Source organism: Sapajus apella, unplaced genomic scaffold (genome assembly GCF_009761245.1).
Source record: "Sapajus apella isolate SASKATOON/1434 unplaced genomic scaffold, GSC_monkey_1.0 scaffold85, whole genome shotgun sequence".
NCBI lineage: Eukaryota > Metazoa > Chordata > Mammalia > Primates > Cebidae > Sapajus > Sapajus apella.
This window is the reverse complement of record NW_022437025.1, coordinates 5668731-5687344: the sequence shown is the minus strand read 5'-3', so window position 1 is coordinate 5687344 and position 18614 is coordinate 5668731. Positions and strand designations below refer to the sequence as shown.

The following is an 18614-nucleotide window of genomic DNA, read 5'->3' as shown; positions in this document are numbered from 1 at the left end:
AGAGTTCAGGGAAGACTTTCCTGCCCCCACCCTAGCTCTGGGAGCCTGTGGTTCTGTTTGTGCACGCAGCTGTCTGTTCAGGCTTCTGTCTTCCTCTCTTTGAGGATAGTGACCCCAGTGTCCGGTAGAGTGCACCCACCAGAGTCTGGCAGCTGCTGCCCTCTTTACATCCAAGGGGCAGCTGTGGGTCCTGTTTTTATTCTCCTGTGTTCAGAATGGGTGGGGGCCAGTGTGTGGGTGGAAGTCCCAGGGCTGCGCACAGGCATGCTGGGAGCTTGGATGCCAGCTTCCCTTCTGCTCTCATCCCACATGTCAGCACTGCAGGGGTCACATGGCCCTGCTCAGGGTCTCCACTAGGAAGATATGCTCAGAGCATGCTTTTTAAGGTACCGTCCTCAAAAGGCTTGATGCTTTCAGGAAACACTTTATACCTGTTCTCAGATGGAATCTAGTCATAAGAACAGAGGTTCTCAGAATGCTTGCTGCTCCCAGAGAGGGAGACCACTCTGGTCTGTCCTACACCGCCCTGGGTTGGATGTGATGTGAATGCATGCAGACATGCCGTGGCCGCCATTGACTGCACACAGACACCGCCTGGCACTGTGCTGGGTGCTTTTGTACTTTATCTCAATCCTCACAGTAGCCCTTGAGGGTAGGCATCATCATCTTGACTTTCGAGAGGATGGTATAGGTTCAGAGAGGAGAGATCGTTTGCTTGGATACGGCAGGTAAGGGTGCAGTTAGGATGCAGCCTGCTTTCTGCAGCCTCAAGCCCGTGTGCCCCACGATGCTGTGTTCAGAGGCACCTTGGAGGTCTGGTTTGCCCAGGCTGTTGGCAGTGTGTGTTCCTTGTCCCAGCGGAGCGGAACGACTGTACAGTCCAGAATGTTGTAAGTCAGCAGTTCTCAGCAGTGGGCACTAGGCCTGTGTTGGTGCGGCAGCTGCCTGCTGGCTCTCTGCTGGGGTCTGCTTCTGTTGCTAGTGCTGCTGCACTGCCGCCTGGCACTCCTTACCGCTCCCAGCTATGTCCTGTTCCTGTAGGAGCCAGGCCATTGCTTCCCCCTGCGATTTTTGCTCAGAAAGTCCTTCACATCGTTCATGTGCTCAGGTCATTCAGGGCTTGGCTCCAGAGTGGTGCCTGGGCCCTCTGGTTCGTGGTGCACCCTCTGTGTGGGACTCTTCCATACCTGCCACGGCAGCTGCCCAGCGGAAGGGGATTGTTGATTTCACTTTACAGAGCCCTGGACTCTAAGCTCCCTGAGGGCAGGGGCTGTGCTGGATACAGCGGTGCATCCCAGCTCCTGGTGGTTCGCGGCTAGGCACACAGGTAGACGGATGTCTTTGCATAGAACAAACTCATAAACTCTTGCTTCCCTTTTTGTCCAGGTGGTGCTCTAGAAAAGTTCGAGATTTATGGTGGCAGGGAATCCCTCCAAGTGTGAGAGGCAAAGTCTGGAGCTTAGCCATTGGCAACGAGTTAAATATCACCCACGGTGAGTGGCTTGCATGATCCCGGGCTCAGGGAGTCCACCCCCAGGCCCTGTGGTGTCTTCTCCCCCTTTTGCCCTGTTGGGAAGAATGGTAGCCATTGCCATGAAGCTATGTCTTGAGAGGCCAGGAGACTGTGTCCTTCAGGAGAGAGGGGCGGTCGGGAGGCCTGGGTTTAGTGCTGTGCCCTCCAGTTACCTGACAGCACCACGCAGGAGCCCTGGAGTAGAGGGGACGTGAAAGATGGGACTCAGAGCATCCGGGGGAGGTGCCTGAGCTTCGCAGATCAAAGTCCTAGGAAGGCAAGGCTTGCTTGGGACGTGAGAGTGGAAGGGTCAGGTGGTCCTTGCTGTGGAGGTGTTTGCTATACGAGGGTGTCTGTTGGTATTTTGCGGGATTTTTTTTTTCAGGCAGCCTTGAAGGGGACAACATAACTGTGCTGGGACTGGGGTCCTTGGTGGGTTTGTCGGCTGGGTGAGAAGCATGCTCACCGATCCTTCCTGGTGTTAGGTCTACTCCTCCTCCCTGAGACTGAATTAATTTGCCCAGGTGTCCCGCGTACTCCTGCAGCACTTCCAGAGTGAAACAGATGCCGGGAGCTCACGGACTTCAAATTAAGTGCTTAATAATGGCAGCCGTTCTTTTCATTTCTGCCTCCCTGCCTGCAGTCTGAGCTGTGGAAAGATGGGGCTGCCTTCCTGCCCTTTCTGGGGCCTAGGAGCTGCCTGGGGAGTTGATGGTGTGGATTTTATGTTCATGAAGGCCTTTGGGTTTAGACAGTCGGTTTGTATCTTCACTCTCTGGTTGGGGTTTTGGTGGTTGTTTTTATCTTGACAGCTAGCATCAGCTGGCTGACTGGCGACTGGCTTCTGTGTAATGTGGTCCTACAGAGGAACGTGGGGGCCTGAAACTCCCTCTTATGGCTAAATCCGTACCTGCCAAAATTTTGTTTCAACATCTCTGTGTGAGAAGATGAATAACATTTAACTTGTGGAAATGGTTTTTTAAAAGCATCCTCCGAAGTTGAGGTTTGGAGAAATTGCTGAGCATTTATTTCTAAACTGTGTCTCTGCAGATTGGATGTAGTGCACAGTACTTGTATGTCTGTGTAGGTGTTTAATTTTGCTTCTCACTGATTTCTAGGTGGATTTTATTTAAATTAAAACCTATGGACCATAGTGTTGTAGATTGGGCTAAACAGATGATGAATCAGTTACATGTTTAGATGTAAGTCTGAGACATTTGTCTAAGCCTCGATATTGGCTTAGTTTGTGTAAACTGTGTCTGTCTTGTATTGTGAGCCAGGCAGTGTCAGTGGCCCCCACTAGCACCAGTGGCTCGGGAAGCTGGGGCCTCACCTGCTGTGCTGTCTGCCCTGTCACCCTTACCCAGCCTAGGTCTCCGCATGTGGCAGGCGCTTAAGAAATATCTGCTTCGTGAATGAATGCCACCTGATAGGGTCCTGCTTAATTCCAGTTTTACTATGTCTTAAAGCCAGTGTAAGAACATAATTGATCTTGGTTACTGAGTACCAAGCATCATATTAGGCTCTTACTTATGGGTCTTATTTAATATTGGTAGCGTGACCTTGACCTCATTTTCTTCTTGAGAAGGCTCAGCATCCTGGAAAGACTAGGCCTGTGCTCAGGCCTCTGGCTCGTGTGTGTGGGGCCAGGACTCTGCTCCTAGCCCAGGCTGATCCTAAAGCCCATGTTCTGACTTGGAGAGCCCCAAGGTTTTGCTCTTGTGGTTGTACGATTGGAAACTTACTGAAAGTCGACCTAATAATACTATTCAAACTTCACTTTTAGGGCCCCTGTCAATCTTGTACTTGGACATTGGAGCAGGGGGTCTGGGAAGAAGGTGTAGTAGCCGTCCAGCCTCCAGCATTCCCCAGTACACACCAGTAAAGTCACAGGGGAGAATCTCAAAACTGTCGACACTGTGACCCATTGAACCCGAGGCTGCCAGCCTGTGTGACTTCACTGTCAAATGCCTCACTTGGGAAGTGACTCCCTAGTGGTCACAGCCACACAGGGTTTTCATCTACCTCCTGCTGAAATGACCAAAGCTTGGCCTGCCTCCTAGAGGTGGACAGCAGGCAGAAGTGCCACCAGGTGCATGAGGCACCAGCTCAGGGCAGTGTGGGATTGTCCTGGGAGCACACCTGCTAAGTTACTGCTTTGGAAACTGATACTATAATAGTGAAGCAGAATTGGCATTACACTTTAATAAAATAGTGTGCACTGCCCAGAAGGCAGATGTGCGCTACTGTATTTTCCAAAAGTAATGATGGGAAAAATAAAGTGCTAAAAATTCCATGGGTAGCTGCAATGAAAGTCTCAGTGATAGACTAGTGACTGTGTGTAATCTGAGACATCTGGGAGCTGATCAGGAACATCAGAGCTGAAGGTGTGGCCGGGCACAGTGTCTCACACCTGTCATCCCAGCACTTTGGGAGGCCGAGGCGGGGATCATCTGAGGTCAGGAGTTTGAGACCAGCCTGGCCAACATGACCAAATCCCACTACTAAAAAAACAAAAATGCGCCAGGCACGCACCTGTAATCCCACCTACTCAGGAGGCTGAGGCAAGAAAATCGCTTGAATCCGGGAGGCAGAGGTTGCAGTGAGCCGAGATTGTACCACTGCACCCCATCCTGGGTGGGAGAGCAAGAATCAGACTCTAAAAAAAAAAAAAAAAAAAAAAAAAAAAAAAAAAGAAAAAGCCAGAAGACCAGGAAGCACCTGCGACTGGGCTCTGTGGGGGAACAGGGCGCTGAGAGGGAGCTCTGTGGGTTCAGCCTTCACACTTGTTCTTAGAAGAAGAATGGGGCATGGATATACCTGTGGAGGTCTGTGTAGGCTAGTAAAGTTTTATTGCTTAAATATTACCAAACTACCCAGAGAGAACTGTCACAAAAATAAGTTCTAAGTATGGAGATTTGGAGGCAGTCATGATTCTTCTCTGCCAGCAAGAGTCCTGTTTTCTGAGGCTTCTGTGTCTTCCTGGGATCCCCCCCTCCATTCCTGCTCCACTGCCAGGCAGCAAGACGAGGAGGCCTGTGCCAGGTGGAGGGCAGCTGCCTCATGTCCTTACTTGAAACCCGATGAGTCTCTGCTGGTCCCTCCGTCCCTCCCTCTGTCATCGAGACATTCACTGATTGGGTTGCTCTGTGCTGGTTCCAGAGCTGTGTGTTCTGGATGCGGAGGGTGTGAGAGAGCTTCACCATCTTGCCCCCCAGGGAGCATGCGGTCTAGGAGAGGCAGTAGATAAGTCACAAAGACCAAAACAAGGCAGTTTTGTGAGTGGGCTGTGTCATAGAGTAAATGGTAGTGATGTGTGGAATCTTTCTTTGTTTAAGGCTGTGTCTTTAAACAATAAAATTAGTCTCAGACTAAGTTGGGGGGAATTGTTTGAGTAGCTTGTTAAGTGTGCATTAAGCCTATTATACTTGAACTTAAGTATTTGAAGGAAATAGTACTGTGTTCTGTGGTGGTTTTGATGAAAGATACTCACATGTGCACAAAACACTTACCCAGAGGCTTTTCTTCCAGAGCTCTTTGACATCTGTCTTGCTCGAGCCAAGGAGAGGTGGCGGTCCCTTAGCACAGGAGGCTCCGAACTAGAGAACGAAGGTAGAGTCTGTTCTAAAACCAGCGTGCTGTTGTGGTCAATTATGTTTGTCATTCTTTATTATGTAGTGAAGGAAGTTTACTTAACTACAGTAGAGATTGATGTGGATTCATAAAAAGCTTCACCAGAAAAGCGTTGTTTTTTTTTTTTTTTTTTTTTTTTTTAAAACAAAAATTAAAGGAAGAAAGCTTTATAAGAAATTGGCCAGGTGTGGTGGCTCATGCCTGTAATCCCAGCACTTTGAGAGGCTTAGGCAGGTGGATCACAAGGTCAGGAGTTTGAGACCAGCCTGATCAACATGGCAAGACCCCCGTCGCTACTAAAAATTCAAAAATTAGCCAGGCTGGTGGCAGATGCCTGTAATCCTAGCTACTTGGGAGGCTGAGGCAGGAGAATCGCTTGAACCTGGGCAGTGGAGGTTGCAGTGAGCCAAGACTGCACCACTGCATTCCAGCCTGGGCAATAGAGTGAGACTCTATCTGAAAGAAAAAAAAAAAAAGCAAATAAAAATTAACTGGATGTGGTGGTATGCACCTGAAATCCCAGCTATTCAGGAAGCTGAGGCAGGAGAATCACTTGAACCCTGGAGGTGGAGGTTGCAGTGAGCCAAGATCTCGCCACTGCACTCCAGCCTGGGTGATAGAACAACAAGACTCTGTCTCAAAAAAAAAAAAAAAAAAAAAACCCAAAAAAGAAAAGAAATAGGATTTCCTAGTTTCTGACAGTTGTTTGTATCCTGACATGCTGCAGGGCCGGTTGTCATCAGTGTCTTTTTCTTTAAAGTTGTTCACGTGACTTTTAGTTGAATATTGACTTATAGAGGAACTCAGAATTACAGAGACAAGAACACTGCATGTTTACTAGATTATGCCTTTGGAATTTTCCATAACACACAAGAATGATTACTTCTGTTGGTTAAGAAGCACATTATTTTACTGATCATTTTTACAGTCTGTGGTATTAGAATTCAAAAAAGCATAAAACAAATTATTTATGATGACTTGTTAGAAATATTATACACTGGCTGGGCACAGTGGCTCGTGCCTATAATTCTACCACTTTGGGAGGCTGAGGTGGGCAGATCACTTAAGACCAGAAGTTCAAAACCAGCCTGGGAAACAAAAAAAGACCCTATCTTTACCAAAAGATAAAAAAGAAATGTTACAAGTTTATGATACCGCAGTAGTTTCTATATACAGTGAGTTGACACTGAAGAAGTTTATGATCGATCAGTGATGTGTGTGTGTGTTTTTATGCTTGGAGTTTATTTGTGTTTATTCTCCTACTTGTTTTTGCCTCCCACTGATTGTTATTGATGACAGGTAATATGTTAGATTTTGATTTCAAACTCTGGAAAATACCTAATGATAATCTAGAATTAGCTGGTGTCATAAGATATTTTGTTCTCTAAAGTAAGAGACTCTACACACTATTACACACTCTGAAGGTACACTCCGAGTTAAGTTGTGATTAGGTCAGTGTACTTCTGAAGGACTTTTTTTCATGTTTCATTCTTGTAAAACTACAAAGCCTCATAATTGTTCTACACTCATGCCCACAAGGAATGTAATGATTTTTGGCATCTTTTGACAGATGCTGGTTTTTCAGCAGCAGACAGAGAAGCCAGTCTGGAGCTTATTAAACTGGACATTTCTAGAACGTTTCCTAATCTCTGCATTTTCCAGCAAGTAAGTCGTGGTGACTTGTTGCTTTCAAGTGTGTTTGTCTAAAATTCATAGATGCTGAACTGCATATATCCGTTGTCAAGTTTGAAAGGTACTTAGGTTTTTGGGGGGATATTAGGAGGTAGAGTGGATATTACTGTTAAATACATTTAGACTTTTTAAAATAAATGTAACTGATTCTTTCCAACAAATATTTAGTATGTCCATACTTGTTCTCCAAAAGACAATTCTGTCTTCCTCTTGAGATACGTGTCTCAGAGTCCCTGCAGGTCTGGTCTGAGAGGGTCCCCATGGCTCTGTCTGCTGGTACTTTCCTGGACACTGCTCTGCTCTCAGGACTGTGCAGCAGTCTGCAATCAGCAAGGCCATCGCGGTGTAATGGGCTTCGGCTCAGATGAGCCCAGGGCAGTGAACTGGTGTGAGAAAGGGAAATCCTTGGCAGCTGGGTGCAGCCAGGGTGGGTGGCCGAGCTGAGTTGACAGGTCTCTGAGCAGGTAGACCGGGAGAACAGTGCAGCTGTGGGAGATAGGACAGGCTCCTTTGATGGCAGGAAAAGCAGAGTGGAGCCCCCCGTGGCCATCTGGGCGCAGGACAGGGCTGCCAGCAGTAGGTTTTGGGGTCATCTGAGCTGAACTCTTTAAAGACCTTCCATGCTTTGAGCCAGCAGACGTTGATCTAGGGGTCTTTTGACCCTTTTCTTATCTATAATGGGTTTTTGGGGGGCAGTTGTCCCTGCAGAATACCTCTGCACCTGTCCCTTGTCTGTTCTCACTGCCTTTACTCAGTCAGGTTCTCATCTTTGTGGATTTCCATGTGGGTCTTCAGAAGTTGTTTCAGAAGAGGAAAGTGAGGGAATCTATAAAGCTACCAGCAGCCTTGGTGGTGTCTGGCGCATGAGCCCAGTGAGCACCGTGCTGCCTTGCGGCAGGCAGTTGACTTAGCTGGGAGCCTGTTTCCTGGAACTCCACTTCTCCCACAGGGCAGATTCCAGCGTCTTTGCTCTTTTCTCCCCCGTTAGTCTCCATAGGCTTTGCAGCCCTGCATCGCTGTCTTGGAGCTGCTTCTCCTGGTTCTTGCTATTGGAGGGGAAAGGCTTTCTCCCCCAGCCCAAAGGCCCTTCCACACTGACGGTTCACGTGGTCCCTCATCAGGCTCTCAGAGGGATCCAGGAGAGCTGGCTTTCTAGAAAGATGTTTCACCTTTTATTTCAAACAGATTTGGGCTTTAATCACAGATTGCCTTCTTACTAGCTTTGAGTAAATCAATCTTTTTGAGCCTTAGCTTGTTCATTTGTAACGGGGGTGATCATACCAGCCCAACAACGCTGTTGACAGTACTTGGCAGATAACAGTGCTTGTTGTTATTAAATCTCTTTGAACATAATTTGAAACTAAAAGACAACTAAGTCCAAGCAAAGTTCAAAGAGCCACCAAATGCCAGTCTAAGGACGAGTGCACCTGGGACAAAGTTTTATCCAGGCCAAGGATAAACAAGAAAAGCGAGCACCAGTCAACTTCTCTTGGAGCTAAGTGTTTTTAACTTAAAAGGCTTTCTACTGTTGTAATTTCGATCCTTCCGTCTCATTTGGTGCTAAATGTCATTTCTGAAATGAGAAAACAATGCTAGGAGATGGCACTTCCTGATTTTAAATGCCCTTAACTGCTGTTGGACACCTCGCTTCCCCCACTCTCCCTCCCACTGTTATTGCTTGCTTTTTAGCACACTCGATCTCTGCTCATTAGAAAGGCTGCTAAGCTACTTTCTACCAGGGTTGAGAGATCTCTACACTGGATTGAAAACCCGGAAAAAAGCTTCTTTGGCCTTCGCCCACCACTCTGTCATCACACTTCTGCTGCCACCTGGGCATTTGGTGCTACTGCAGACCCCCATCCCCACCCTATCCCTGGTCGTTATCATTTTTACCCTCTCATTGCGATTTTTCCTTTTGTCCCTCTGTGATTTGGAACTGTCTCTTCTTTTACTTACCTCTTTTAACGTGCTGGAACATGATGGTCTGGGCCATGGCATTCCTTTGTAAGCACCTGAGGTCACCTGTGGGATGACTTCCTTGTCTTTTAACCATGTGTGATTTTTACTCCTTGTGTTAGGTGTAGGTACCTGGTAGACATAGGAAGTTTTTGGGACTCGGCCAGCCCTTTTGTAGTATCTTCTCACTTGTTAACTTCAGTGAGCTGTGCTCCATTGGGAAAAAAATTCTAACACTTTAAGTTTTGGAAGCAGTTACAGGAACAAGTGGAGATGTTAGAGGGATGGGAGAGCTGGGAAAATTTTTAAACAACATGGTAGCCACCACGACTTCGGAGAGTTTATTTCCTAAACCTGCCATTCAGAAAAAACAACAGAAACCAGGAGAATGATAAGCTAGGGAAGAGAGGCAGACAATCTGAGTGACACTGAGCAGTCACCTGCTTTGGAGAGACCCCGGACACCTGGCTTTCCTGGTGACTTTGAAAGGGATCACAGTTACACAGCAGGAGCCAAATAAAGCATATTGGTCTAGGGTGATGCTCCTGCCTGGCCTGCCAGCTTCTTTTCAGAGCAGTGTCATAGCGTGAGCTGCAGACTTCTCTGGCTGTGAATGGGTAATTGGTTGAATTCCATATGCATATAGAGCTGCTGGCATCATGCTTGGCATATTTCATAATGCTGAAAATAGCAGGAGTGGCTGGTGGCAGCAGTAGTAACCTGAGATGCCCCTCTGAGCACTAACCATACTTACGCATGTGTTTTGCTGTGTTGATCCTTTCAGGGTGGTCCATATCATGACACGCTGCACAGTATTTTGGGCGCTTATACTTGTTACCGACCAGATGTGGGTTATGTAAGTGAAGTTTCTCAGTATTCTATAATGTTATTATCTAAAAAGAAAGTCAGATACTGTCCAGCACATGTTAGCTGCAAATGTCAAGCCAGTGCCTTCGTTTTTACCGAGGAGTATGAAAAGTCTTGGGGTAAGTGAGTTGACTCAGTTTCCTCTTAAAGAAATTGAGTTGTCATGGCCACTCTGGGGCATTAATCACATTTTAATTGAATGCGATTTTCATTTTTTGCATGTGATTTTTTTCCCCAATGTTCAATCAAAGAAGCCTTAACCACTTTAAAAGCAGTAACCATTAAAAAGCACTGCTGATACTTCTGTGGCTTCGCAAATGTGTGCGCACGCATGGTTTGATATTAAGCTTACTGAGTTATATAGATACGTGCCTATAGCACTGGGACACTGGACACAGGAAAGAGCAGTATTGCAGATGCAGAGGGCCTAAGAGGGCGCTTTAGGGTTTTCTGTTTGCGGGGTGGGAGCAGGCCAGGTGACTGAGGTGACAGAGTAGTAGTTCTGAGTTAGGGCAGCTCGGCATCAGGTGGAGGGTGGTGTGGGATGCTTGTGTGGACCCTTCTAGCGTGAGGGTGTCAGGTTTGTCCCTGATGAAATGGATGAGCCGCTCTGACCCTGTGGCCGCTGATTTTAACGTCCCTTTCTCTCCCTTCTCAGGTTCAGGGCATGTCCTTTATAGCGGCAGTGTTGATCTTGAACTTAGATACTGCAGATGCCTTTATTGCTTTTTCTAATCTTTTGAATAAACCCTGTCAAATGGCGTTTTTCAGAGTGGACCATGGCCTTGTGAGTATCCTCTGTGTTCGGGCCCTGGGTGCTGTGTCTTTAATGTCAAGAGTTGTTTACTCGTCTGTGTTTTCAGTGGAAAAAAGAATACAAGAATACATTCTCCCTCTGTGAAGAGCTGTTTAGAGTGAGCAGCACTATAAGGTGGAGGATGATTTGGGCAGTGGATCGCACGTAAGCTTAAAAAGACATGGTTAGTAGCCATATGTCTGGGTTTCTTAATACGTGTTCTCAGAAAAAACTACCTGTATTTTTGAAAACATATTCTTTAATGAAGGAGGAAGTGTGGCTCCTGCTTAAATGTACACACTTGGTGTCAAAGGCACGGTTTGATGGCAGTGCCCACATTTGGGCCTATTACGTAGAGCACATCATAATCGAACTGTGTTGCTGCTCGTTGTCACCCAGCTTCATGAAGTGTGCCCACACTCGGGAGAAAGGAGGCACGCTGAAGACCATACCTCCTTCGTTCTTCAAAAGGCAGCCGTTTGTTTAGTGGACTGCTTTAGTCTTTATGACACTACATAAGCGGGAGGAGGCGACAGTGGGGGTGGGACTTACGCCTCCCAGATGAGCTGGCTGCACGGTCCCGGTGACGTGTTAAGATTCAGAGTAAAGGGACTCGCTCGTTCAGGGCATGCATCTGGTAAGATCTGGTAAGTGAAGGAGCCGAGATTTGAATCCATTCTGGTTCCTAAGCCTTTGTTCTTTCCGTAGCATAGAAGTCACCGATTCAACAAGCCCGTCAGCCTTTTTTTATTTTATTTTTTTGGTGACAGGATCTTGCTCTATCACCCAGGCTGGAGCGCAATGGTGTGATCTTGGCCCACTGCAACCCCCGCTTCCTGGGTTCAAGTGATTCTCATGTCTCAGCCTCCCTAGTACCTGGGATTACAGGTGTCTGCCATCATGCCCAGCTGAGTTTTGTATTTTTAGTGGAGATAGGGTTTTGCCATGTTGGCTAGGTTGGTCTTGAACTCCTGACCTTAAGTGATCCACCTGTCTTGGCCTCCCAAAGTGCTGGGATTACAGGTGTGAGTCACTGTGCCCAGCCATCATTGTCTTGATTTGCCAATAATTATTACCAATACTCCAAGACTAAAATGATCTAATAGTTTAGATCAGCTAAGGAGTATTTCTTCCTCGATATCTTAAGGTTTACTGAGGGTGTCTTGCTCAAATAGTACATACATAACATCTTTAGAAGCTGTTGGCAGATTTGGTAGCTGTTACCAGGACTATAAATTGGCAGAGTCCTTTTGGAAGACAGCTTCGTATTAAGTATCAGTAGCTGTAAATAGCATTGGTGTGCAGTTCTGCTCATAAGAATCACTTCCAGGAAAGGCCTAAATGTGGACAAAGCGTTATGCACAAAGATAGTAATTGCACACTTATTTACAATTGTAAATGTGAAAATAGGTGAAAATGGGCTTAGGAGAATACAGAATGGTAAATTAAAATTTGGTAAGTGATCACTAGCGATGCTTGCAAAGAACTGCATTGTGAGAAAGTGTTCAAGATACTGATTTCTTCAAAGGTATGTAAGATAAAACATAAACTGTAGTGGCTACCGTGTTTAACAATACAAGGAAATATGCCACCAGATTCGTAGTGTTTATGGACGGTTAAATTACGGATTAATAGTGTTTGTAGGTTTCCTAAGTTTTCTACAGTGAGTGTTTACAGGTATGACTTTTATAATCAGGTAAAAACTTACCTTTCCAAGAAAAGTAATGGTCAGAAACAGAAAAAAAATTATTTAGGAAATGTTCTTACTCTTGAAATAACTCATTGGCACTGTATATACTGGCATTATGTTGCTTACGATATTAATTCCTGGAAATGATTACGGCATGTAAATTTTATCTTTTTATAAATAATTAAATGATTTCCATCTAAATTTCTTCTGATTTCGAAGATAAGACCCCAGCTTTCTCTTTGGAAATGTGATGGAAATTGTGCTTAGGAATTGTAGCTTGTATTTTTAATGAAAAACCATAGCGTGGTAATGTTGAGTGGGGTCTTCATCACAGCAGCACGTTTCCTCCCCAGCAGCCCTGTTGGCATTAGGGCTGTGCAACTCTGCTGGGGGGTGTGCTGTGTACTGGAGAGCGCTCAGCAGCTTCCCAGCCTCCACACAGTCGTGCAGCCAGCACCTGCCCCCGGTTGCGATGACCAGGAGTATCTCCAGACATTGACCAGTGTTCCCTTAGAGGCAGAATCACCCCTTTTGGGAGCCACTGTCCACAGTCCAGCCCCTGTATTCGATGAGCAGACACCAGAGTTGTGATCTGCCCCCAGGCGCCCAGCTGCTGAGCACTGGAGGAGAACCGGGCCACCATCAGAGAGTGTTGCCCAGCCGCGATTCTTTCTGCTGTCAGCGTGGCTTCCCAGCTTTGTACGTTTTGTTTCCTGAAAAACTGTAAACCACTGAGAAGCCAGCTCCGTAAACTGCAGGCTGCAACACCCTCCTTTCCCTGTAGTGTTTTCTCCTTCGTTGCATTTGAAGGTCTGCATCTGTCAGCTGGAGCGGTGTGGCCTTGACTTAGACATGAGTAGTGTAGTCCCCCAGAGGTGCCAGGGGAGGGAACGAGACCTGCCTGCTTTTCCAAATACTTGTACATAGTTCATACATTCCTGGTTTTTAGGAAAGAGTGAGTGAGTCTATACACGCTTAACCTTTGCAGTGGGAGGGCACAAATTCATTCCCAGCATCACCACGTACCAAGGCTGTGCCCTTATTTGGCAAGTTACGTAACCGCTTTGGGTTTCGGTTCCCCTTCTGTACATTGAAGAAGATAAAGTGTAGCTATTGATGCTATTGTGAAGATTAGAAATAGAGCTTGCTTATAATTTGTGTAGTACCTAGAATGAATTGCCATTGAAAGTGTATTAGTAATTACATAAGAAGGTAACTGTTAGAGTCTAAAGGTATACATATATTGACATTTTTGTAAATTGGAAACTTGTGCAGATAGTTTCTTAATGAATTTCATATTATCTCCCTAGATGTTGACTTACTTTGCTGCATTTGAGGTATTCTTTGAAGAAAATTTGCCGAAATTATTTGCTCATTTCAAGAAGAACAACTTAACTCCAGATATCTACCTAATTGATTGGTAAGACCGGCTTTCCCTATGTTTCCGGAGCATTTCTCAGCCGTTGCCCGTTCTTCCTTCTCCTCTCTGCCATCTTCTTCATGGCCCGGCTGAGTCCTCATGTCCTGCTTTCCAGCCTTCCCTGATGGCCCTGCCCCTGAGTTTTATGACCATCAGTGCCTCCACCTGGCCCTCCTGCACTCCCTCATGGGGAAATGGTACCTCACACCTGCTTGTTTCCCAAGTGCTGTCCATTCCTTAAACGGCCTGACCCTAGCACCGGGCCGTGCAGGCTCCTGCTGCGTACAGAGGTGGAACGAGGAGAAGGCCAGCTCTTGCCTGTCAGGAGCTCCTGGCTTGTGGGAGACAAATGTGTCCGTGGCCACTGTCCATGTGAAATGAGTGCTATCTTGGAAAGCAGGAGGTCCTGGACCCAGCGCAGGGGTCAGAGTGCATGGAGCAAAGGTAACAAGTGCGTGTGCCATTCCAGAGTCAGCGGGCACGGGCACCGTAGCCAGGTTCCCTTGTGTTGAGGCTGAAAATAAAGGGCAGAGGCCAACAGGCAATGAGGTTGGGAGGCCAGGTCACGGTGGCTCTTAGACCCAAGCTCTGGAGCTTGGGCAGGATTGCAGGGCCGGGGGGAGTGGCAGAAGGCTTCTGCTTGGGATGAGTGTGGGGCAGAGTGAGCTGAGAGTTTTAAGTTACCTGGGAGGCAGCAGAGCCTGGGAACAGAGAGACAAATTAAGGGGAAAAATGCCGAAGTGAGTGGGAATGTTGTGGATCTGTCAAAGAATCATGGTCAGCTCTTGACAGCAGACTGGGGAGGGGATTTGCTGATGCCTTCAGCTGAGATCAGAGACAAAGGGAGAAGATGCGGTTGGGGCGGTTGGTGGATCTGACTTTGGACGGGTGACTTTGAGGTGCCTGTGGGACATGTAAGTAGGGGCTCCCTGAGGCAGACACGAGGACCCCGAGAGATCTGGGCAGCAGCAGTCAGCCAGGCAGGTCTTCATGCTGTGAGGATGGGGTGCAGCTGTTAGCCCAAGAGCACCGTATTTGAGCGGCAGGTAAGAGGGCTGGCAGGCCTGTGCGTGGAAGGGAGCAGCCTCTCAGATCACACAGTGGGAAGAGGGTGCCTGCGGGATCCAGCAGCCCCAGCCCAAACGCATCTTCTCCCGTTACTGCCTTGTGGCCTTGGTGAAGGCCGTGAAGCCCGTCTGAGCCCCCGTTCCTCATCTGGAGACCCCATTGATTAACTCCACAGGGTGACCGTGTGGCACCACCCAACTCACAGAAGTAAAGAAGGTACTACTCTACCAGAAAGGCCCGTTCAGCCTTTGCCACTAAACTGTGTGGTAAATGTACAGCCGCTGTGAACGGATAGCTGGCTGGTTCGGTTTTGTTGCTGTTGCCTACTTTCTTCAGCAGGGAAAGGCCTTCTGGAAGGTAAAATTCAAGGATCATTTGAAAGGAAGCCGACCCCTTAGCTAAAGCAGGCTTGTCTGTGCCCTCAAGAGTGTGCCTTTGGGATTCTTCGTTTGTTGCTTTTGTCTTAAACCCTGGACTGTTTTCACTTCACTGACCTTTGCCAAGAATGACAAGGGTTTTAGAGGTTGAATCTTGTAGCTGAACCCACAAGGAGCTGGAGACTGAGGACAGTGAACATGGGCTGTGAATTGCCCTGGCGGGACCGCTGGGCTGGCCTGCCAGGCTGTGCTGGATAGAAGTGTGTAGGGCCCACTTGAAAGAGCACCTTTACTCAGCAAATGGTGATTTTCTTCACACCTGTGAACATGGAACTCCTGCAGAGGCTGCCCCGCAGTCTTCATCTGACTGTGAGCTGTGCCCCTCAGATTCCCTGGCTGGAGCCACAGTACTGGAGGACGGGAGAGGATCCAGCCGAGCCGTCAGCTTCTGCCTTATCTGTTTTAGACTTCCGATTAGCTTTTGAGGATTCTAGACTGAAAGTCAATAGTGTCTTTCAAAATTTTCCCACCTTTACTTGCAAAAGGAAATGCGTTTTAAGTTGTGACCAGTGTGTGCAGAAACTTAACACGTGTATATGCTGGGAACAGGAGTTCCGTGACCCAGTACCTAACCCTGACCGTGTGAAGCATTCTGAAGTATTGTATTCTGTTCTGTTTATTCAAAAAAAATGCTGGCGTCAATCTACTTTCGTTGCCCTCACAGTCCACTGGCCGTTGGCTGGGTCATGCCAGGTAGTGTGAAAAATGCAGGCCTGGAGAATAGAGCTGTCTGATTCTGTTCCGGCCTGAAGATGGCTGTAATCCATGTAGGGGCAAAGACAAAGGGCACCACATCTATTGACTCTAGTGCTTCTCACACATGCCCTCTATAAGCCCTTGGAACAACCCCTCCAAGCCCAGTGTAACACTTGTGTTTTATAGATGAAAAACGGAGGCTCAGGCCGGGTGTACCTGTTCATGCCTGTAATCCCAGCACTTTGGGAGGCCCAGGCAGGTAGATCACTTGAGATCAGGAGTTCGAGACCAGCCTGGCCAAGAAGGCGAAACCTCTCATCTCTGCTAAAATACAAAAATTCGCCAGGCATGGTGGTGCACACCTGTAATCCCAGCTACTCAGGAGGCTAAGGCACAAGAATCATTTGAACCTGGGAGGCAGAGGTTCTGCAAGCCAAGATTACACCACTGCACTCCAGCCTGGGTGACAGAGTGAGCCTCTCTCTCTCCAAAACAAAAAACAAAACTGAGGCTCAGAGAGGCAGAATACATTGGCCAAGGTCCTGTGGCCAGCCGAATGCAGACCTGGTGTTCAGAGTCTAGCCAGCTCTAGAGCTGTGCACTTCCCTTAGCGTCTTCTAAGGGGGTTTGTGTAAGGTAGTGGCACCCATAGAATGGGTCCCCTGCTCAGGTTCCAGAGACAGGACCAGCGTGTTGAGTGGAGAACGTGGACTGGACTGTCTGCAATGAGCAGTGAGACAGTCAGTGAAAAGGAAGCAGCAAGGGTTCTTCACCACCATGGCCTCCGTGCTGTGAGCTGGTTGGTGCCTAGGGCCTTGTGAATGCTGTCCACTGTGCTTCGATGAGGCCTCCCCAGGCCCTACCCTTGAGGAAGTGCTGACTGTTCTGAAATAAGCACCAGCTAGGATACAGTCTGTATTTGCAGTTCCAGTACAGGGCTAGGCTGTAATCCCAGCTACTCAGGAGGCCGAGGCACGAGAATCATTTGAACCTGGGAGGCAGAGGTTGCAGTGAGCAAAGATCACACTACCACACTCCAGCCTGGGCGACAGAGCGAGCCTCTATCTCCAAAACAAAAGGCCTATAGAAAGGTTGTGGTATAAGATTCAAGTTGAACTAAGCACAGGAAAGCCACACATATTCATGATTTATTCTCTGAGTCAGCATTTACTGGTGGTCCGCAAGTGGTTCAGGCTCCTTGTTGGGTGCTGACAGCTGAAAGCTCAGAAACAGGGCAGGCAGTGGAGAGGAAGCAAAGGGGGTAGAATAGACTTTACGTAGGCCCTGTCCTAGAAGCCGCCGTTTCGGAAGCCCTTGTCACTGTGGTCTTCAGTGTTCAGGAGAAGGTGTACCTAGTTCTGGGCACAGAGGTCACCAAGGCCTACTTCTCAATGTCACACCCCTGGTGTGAGGTCCAGGTCAATCTGCCTTCAGGGCCTTTGCTTTTTCTGTTACATCAGGCCGCCTTTCCCAGAGCCACATCCACACCCATCACAGCTGGGCCTGCCTCCGCATTGTGGGCCTGCACTGTGCCTGGGGGGTATAAAGCATGCTCAGTTCCAGGGCTTAGCAACTAACTGCTTGAGCCAGAGAGCCTTCCTCCTGCTCGTAGCAGGGGCTGAGGGGCCTGTGGGTGTGGCCAGCTCAGCGTCCTGGGTGGTTGTGTGGGTACCCCATTAAGATGACTACACTTGGGGTCAGAAAAATCTTCCCTGCCACACTGTCTGCCCACCAAGCCTGTTTCCCACCACCCCAGCTCTACCCACACTTTGAGGATGCCCTCTGTTGGCTGCTGCCTGTTTGTTGAAGCTTCGAGAGTGACCTCTGGGTCCCTAGCGCCTGGCCCCATGCCTGGCTCAGTGTCCTAGGTCAAAGACTGCGTCTGTGCCTGAGGGTCACCTGCCTGGGCTTAAAGTCGGGTGCCTGTCCCTCCTCCAGTGCACCCTGTCTACTGTCTAACCAGTAGCTCATGAGGAGTCAAGGCTGAGGATGAGCTTTCCTTGCCGACACCACCTTCCTGGACCCTCTCTAGCTGTGGCTTCCACTCCCCCCAGGAGGCACGTGGGTCAGAGCAGGGCCTGTCAGCTGTCTCCATCTTCTGCGGAGTTTTCAGTGTTTCCACTGTCAAGGATCTACTTTTTGTAAGAGGACTGAATTTAGGTCATTAAACTTCTGAAAATATTTCCCATGCCATCCAGTGGCAGAATTATCTAGAGGTTTGAGTGGGTTTTATAATAAGTAATCTTGAATTAAGAAAAGAATTGGGCAATACATTCCATGTTGCGGTTAGCGTTTGTTGCAATGATGTTTAATGATCCTTGGAGATCCTGTCATTGCCTCGAGTTTCTACCTTAAAGGAAAGGTTCGAGGGGAATTTCTGCTGCCTCTAGCACATGGCTCATCTCTGGCTCTTCACCTCTGGGGTACAGGTTGCCCCAAGAGTGCCTTAGGAGCAGGAGCTCTTGCTGAGCACATCTGGTATCGCCTGGGTCTTTACAGGTGTGTGGAGGAGGGAGGAGCAGCCCCTGCCTACACTGGGGACCTGCTTGCAGGGAGGGGCAGCAGCCTGTGCGTCATTGGCACACCCTGACCTGGCTGAAGTGGGAGCCCGCATTCTCATGCGGTGCTCACAATATTTACTTCACTTCTGCTGGCCCCTGCCAAGTGCAGGGAGAGAAAGACTGGAACGCTGCCGGGCTCATGGTGGGGAGGACTCTGGGTCACAGAGGTGGGTTTGTGAACCTCGCTGTGCTCAGGTTTGGGAGGACTCCGGGGCACAGAGGTGGGTATGTGAACCCCGCTGTGCTCAGGTTAGGGAGGACTCCGGGGCACAGAGGTGGGTATGT

The 18614-nt window shown here is 48.2% G+C and overlaps 1 protein-coding gene across 6 annotated transcripts in view; it reads left to right on the top strand.

Annotated features, from left to right (window-relative positions):
• Positions 1-18614, top strand: part of TBC1D14 (TBC1 domain family member 14) — a 125491-nt gene that overhangs the window by 94978 nt on the left and 11899 nt on the right. For 4 of the 6 annotated variants that reach the window (XM_032254122.1, XM_032254121.1, XM_032254125.1 and 1 more), the window contains 6 exons: positions 1387-1493; positions 5045-5125; positions 6717-6811; positions 9579-9650; positions 10320-10448; positions 13458-13567. In XM_032254122.1, coding sequence (XP_032110013.1) covers positions 1387-1493; positions 5045-5125; positions 6717-6811; positions 9579-9650; positions 10320-10448; positions 13458-13567 — 594 coding nt within the window. The remainder of the gene's footprint in view (positions 1-1386; positions 1494-5044; positions 5126-6716; positions 6812-9578; positions 9651-10319; positions 10449-13457; positions 13568-18614) is intronic. The other 2 variants (XM_032254123.1, XM_032254124.1) reach the window with 2 other exon arrangements.